Below are 4,840 nucleotides of genomic sequence, written 5' to 3' on the forward strand. Positions count from 1 at the left end.
ATTTGGGAAAACTGGATGGAATACATCAAACCAATTAGTCAGACTTTATCTGAGATGTCCATCATGGGAATGAAAAAAAGGAGAAAAACCCTAGTTCATGGCTACAGAAGTTGAACTGTTCCTTTTATTTCTTTTACTTTACTATTTTTGGTGAACTGGAAACAGAGTCAGGAAATGAAATGTATGTCCTGGACATAATTGCGTTGGTGTTTAAGAAGAGGCACGGTTTATTATTTATTTCTCTCTTTTTTTAATTCATAGAAAAAGTCTAAAGAAGAGTGTCATGTATTATTTCAATAAACTGTCTGGGAGATGAAACATTGACTCAGTCACTGTGTACCGGGTGTGTGCAGAATGTATGTTGAAATGTTTCAATAAAGAGAAACTTTTAAAAAAAAAGAAAAGGAGGAATGGAATATCGTCATTTTAAAACAAAAGTGAATTCTAACTTGTGTTTCCTTTGCAGTTTAGTTGATCACATAAAGAGACATTTTAAGTATTAAATATGTTTTATTTTCCTAATGTGTACACACCCAAACAAACAGGATACAGGATGTACTTCATAAATGATTTTGTTTTGTGGTGTTTTAATAACACTGATTGCATGATCACAATTGGGAAAAAAAATTTAAAAATACATTTTATTTAAAAAATATATACTTCTTTTTGTTTTTCATGTTGAGAATATAAATACCTAGCATTAGGATGAGCACTCCACTACAGACTAGACTGTCCAAACATGCTGCTGTTCTATAGTATACTGTGTAGTTCACGTGGCCATTGATTATCCATGAATTGCATAATAATAATAATAATAACAGTATTATACATGGGTATATGTCACATACAGTATATCTGTGGCTGATTATTGCAGATGTTAACGCTGTGTGATAAGGAAGAGCATGGAGGGCTACTAGACCACTACCTGAAGAATCTCCACAGCCTTGGTGTGTTTGGGTTGGACAGAGTCTGACTTGTTGCGGCCTCCTTTCTCTGCTGTGCTCATTTTATCGTAGAACTCCGGCTGACCGCTCTGCTGGTGGCCAAACTCAAAGCTGATCCTGAGCTCTCCCATCTGGCAGCGGGGAAGAACGTCAGGGATCCACTCAATCACAAACGGAGTGGCCTCCTTCTGATCTGCTGTGCCTGTTCCTGCTGGAGACACAACAGTGTAAAACACAGCTGGGCACATGGTCCACATGGTGCTATCGCAGCGTTAAATAGTAAAGAACAGGTCACACACCAACTTTGAGGAAGGTGCGGAGCTCCATCGGTCGTATCGCCTGCGGCCGATCTGTCCTGTATCCCTCCGGTAGTTCTGGCTCAGGCGGCGGCTCGGGGCAGCGGAAACGTGAGTAAGAACCATCCACGTTTTTCACAAAACTCTGAGTGACCTCAAGCGGCAACTGGTGGAGAAACAGTGAAGTGAGAGAGATAAAGAGCACACATTATACATACATATATATGTAACAACTGACTGAAGTGAATGCAGACCCTTCATGAAGGTAATAATGTATGATTGTGTGGAGCAGCTGAACAGAGCCAAATCATACACAGAGGTGCTTCTATTACTAAGCAAGTCCTTGTTCATATAAATAAGGTGGACAAACTTAAAACAGCCATGAGTCAGTTCAGCAGCATCATAAAATAAACTAAAGCCCCATTAAAGGACCTGCAAGCACTTATTTTACATTTTATATTTTTAATAAATAGCCATTACTTTGTAGAAATCTGCTTTCAATTTGACCTGAAAGACTCTATTTTTTTAAATCCTTTTCAAAAAAGCCAAATTAAACTGACCTTGATTCAATGATGAATAAAGGTGAATAAAGAGGAAAACTTCCAAGAGGGGTGACTACTTTAAAAAGTAACTGTGCATTCTCCAAAATAACCATACAGTTGCATCAGCCCCTCTCTGAAACAAAAACTGAAAATGACAACCTTCACAGAGGGAGGATTTCTTGCAGGACTGTTGTATTAGACTGCATCAGTTTTAGCTTTAGTATTTCTTTAATCTATATGCACAGCTTGTTGTACCAAACTATGACAATTTTTCATCCCCACCATGATAATGATACTAAAAATAAGGACACAACAGTTTATATACACAGATTTGTGATTTTATCAATCTTACTTTAAATGTTGGTGATTTTTAAATTTCATTTAGCTGCACTAATGAAGCACTTTGTAACTTCGATTACAACTTTGATGGAGATCTGATGTTAATTAATGCTGCATCTTTGCTGCACTGAGCTCTGTCCTTTACTCTCTCAGGCCTCATACAGACAAAGTGGAGCAGCCTGAGAGGTAAAACCCAGGGCAGAAAAAAAATCCAGCTGCTCCACAGCAACTGTTTACATCAGATCTTCTCTCTTTGACCGTTAGAAATGTTGCGTAGGGAAACTGTGACGAAATCTGTTTTTACAAAAAAGATTAATCTAAAAATAAAAAGTAAATCTATGAAGAAATGTTTCACATTTTACAGAGTCAGAAGAATGTCCTCCCATTCCCAACAAAACTCACTCCCTTAGCAGTCAGCTTTTACCTCGGGAGTGTCAAAGATGCGTTTGACCTGCATCAGGTTGGTGATGTGCCAAGTGTACTTGGAGAAAGAGCCCAGAGGAAGGCCGTCGTTTCTCACAAACGCTGACATCCACATGAAGAGACAAAGAGAGAGACATGTGTTCATGTATTTATGGTTAGTTTAGTCAGAGTAGCGGGATCCTTCACCATGTAAAGTTTTTAGCAAAAGCACACAAGTAACAACCTCAGAACATATTTAAATTATCAATAACACATGCAAAGCTTCAGGATAACGCTAACTAATCTCAGTTTCACCAAATTCTTCTGGTCACGTCAACAAACATGTTACTATTTTTGTGGTATTGTGGCCTTCATCAGAGTGTGAAAGAAATCACAGGTCCTGTCATTTACATACAGGAGCTGGCAGACAACTGGCTTAACTGCTACATGAAACGATCTGAGAGGTTTAGAGGGGAAATCACTGCTCTTCTGTGCAGGATTCACGGGCAGGAAGCCAAACAGCTCACAAGTCACTGGGTTAATTAACACCATAACTGTAAGACTACTCTATCGTTATCTGTATTATTATTAAATCAAATACTCTATAAAATTATAAAAAAGTAATAATGAAAAAAAAAAAAAAAAAAAAAAAAAAAAAAACAAAGACACTAAAATACAAAACACACATTTCCAAGAAAAAAAATCTAGAAAAGTGTGTTTTTATTGGTCAGGAACCAAATCGCTTCACTTTGTAAGGTTGGATCAAGCTCATCACTCCACAGACGCCAACCTTTGCTGTGGGTTATACCTGCAGTGGATGACTTAGTTAAATTATAGCTTGTAGTCAGATTTTGCAATCAGGAAATACTATTATTTGTAGCGTTTGTGCATCAGGAGCTACAACACATATTGCACAGATGTAAGGCCACGTTGTTTACTGTTGCACCTCCTCACTAACTCGTCTCATGAAGCTGATCCAGTCTTGCAGAGTGAGAGATGTGGCTCCCTTAAACAAACTAACAAACAGAAAGTCTATTTTTTGTGTAAATTTACACCTTTAATATCTGGTAATTTTCTGATGATTTTTTCCCAAAACTAGGACTTCATAATCTCTGAGAATATTCTATTTCTTTTCTCATAAATGTACGATTTTAATATCAGAAATTCTGAATTATTTCATTTTCTACCTCCTCCTTCAGCCCCTCAATGTTTTTTTTGTTTTTGTTTTTTTTAACAAAAACTTTGAACACCATTGTAGATATTCAGGTCTAACGCGACACACACTTGTAGCACTGGTTTCTATTCACAGATATCTAATTTATGAAATGCAAACTAAACCATACTTAATAAACTCCCACCTGTTGTGAAGTTGGGCAGTCTCCTCTTCTTCGATCCGAGCGAGAGACGCTGTTGCAGAGCGTTGAAGAACTCTTGGGGAATGTGATAAACCAGAGGCTGTGGTTTCCCTGATGGAAAAGACAAACAGAAAACAACTTTTTTACTGTGTGCAGTAAGGAATCAAAGCCAGGCAACGTGCAGAAACACACAGGCAGAGATATGTGCTGTAATCAGTCTTAAACACTGCACAACTTGGGGTGACTTCTCTCGCTATAAACGTTTTAATGAAGAGTGTGAGTTACAGTTTTTATTAATAGTAAATAACTCAGTTAATAATGCAATTTTGCATTTAAAGTCAGGGAAAAAAAGATGGTATTCTGCAGCTGTAACTGCCCACAAGTTCAACTCAAAAATGTATCAACAGCTTGTTTACGCTGCCACCGTGTGGTCATATGAATCAACTACTGGAAGTTTAATAGGTCAAAGAAATGCCAATAGTCATGGTTAAAAGTCACAAATTGAAATTAGTCAAGGGTTATAAATAATAAGAAATTGCTCAGAGACACTGTTTTCCCTGCACAGAGGAATTTCTGGTATCTTTTTTTTACCATTTAGTGCTAACTGGGGTTTCACTTCTTCAAGCATCGTAGTCATTTTTGCATATCAAATGGTCAGACATAACAGGCAAATGCATAGATGTCTATCAAACTAGGGAACACAGGCTCAACATCTTTACTGTGTGCGGACTGATCATGCTTAGTCAAATACCAAAGGTCCATTCTGAAACCTTGAATGGACTTTAAAACTATTTACTTCTTCATTAATTTGTTATTAAGTAGTAATACAGTCAAAGAACAATACTGGTTCGCAGCTGACCAGTGATTTGCATAATTGTATACGCAAAACAGTTGCTGGGATCAGGGACAGAAAACAGAAGCATTTAAATATGATCAGACAGGCTGCCAACAAGTCTCAAGAT

At 37.5% G+C, this 4,840-nt stretch overlaps 1 protein-coding gene across 1 annotated transcript in view; it reads right to left on the reverse strand.

The window, feature by feature from the left end:
• Positions 1 to 490: 490 nt before the first annotated feature.
• The window catches only part of cunh2orf42 (chromosome unknown C2orf42 homolog), an 8,315-nt gene continuing 3,965 nt past the window's right edge, over positions 491 to 4,840 (reverse strand). The window contains exons 5-8 of the mRNA XM_008288571.1: positions 3,882 to 4,024; positions 2,546 to 2,646; positions 1,244 to 1,406; positions 491 to 1,146 (exon numbers count right to left, since the gene is read on the reverse strand). Of these exons, the coding sequence (XP_008286793.1) occupies positions 914 to 1,146; positions 1,244 to 1,406; positions 2,546 to 2,646; positions 3,882 to 4,024 (640 nt within the window). The 3' untranslated portion in view covers positions 491 to 913. The remainder of the gene's footprint in view (positions 1,147 to 1,243; positions 1,407 to 2,545; positions 2,647 to 3,881; positions 4,025 to 4,840) is intronic.

This window comes from Stegastes partitus, unplaced genomic scaffold (assembly GCF_000690725.1).
Source record: "Stegastes partitus isolate 25-593 unplaced genomic scaffold, Stegastes_partitus-1.0.2 Scaffold566, whole genome shotgun sequence".
Lineage (NCBI taxonomy): Eukaryota > Metazoa > Chordata > Actinopteri > Pomacentridae > Stegastes > Stegastes partitus.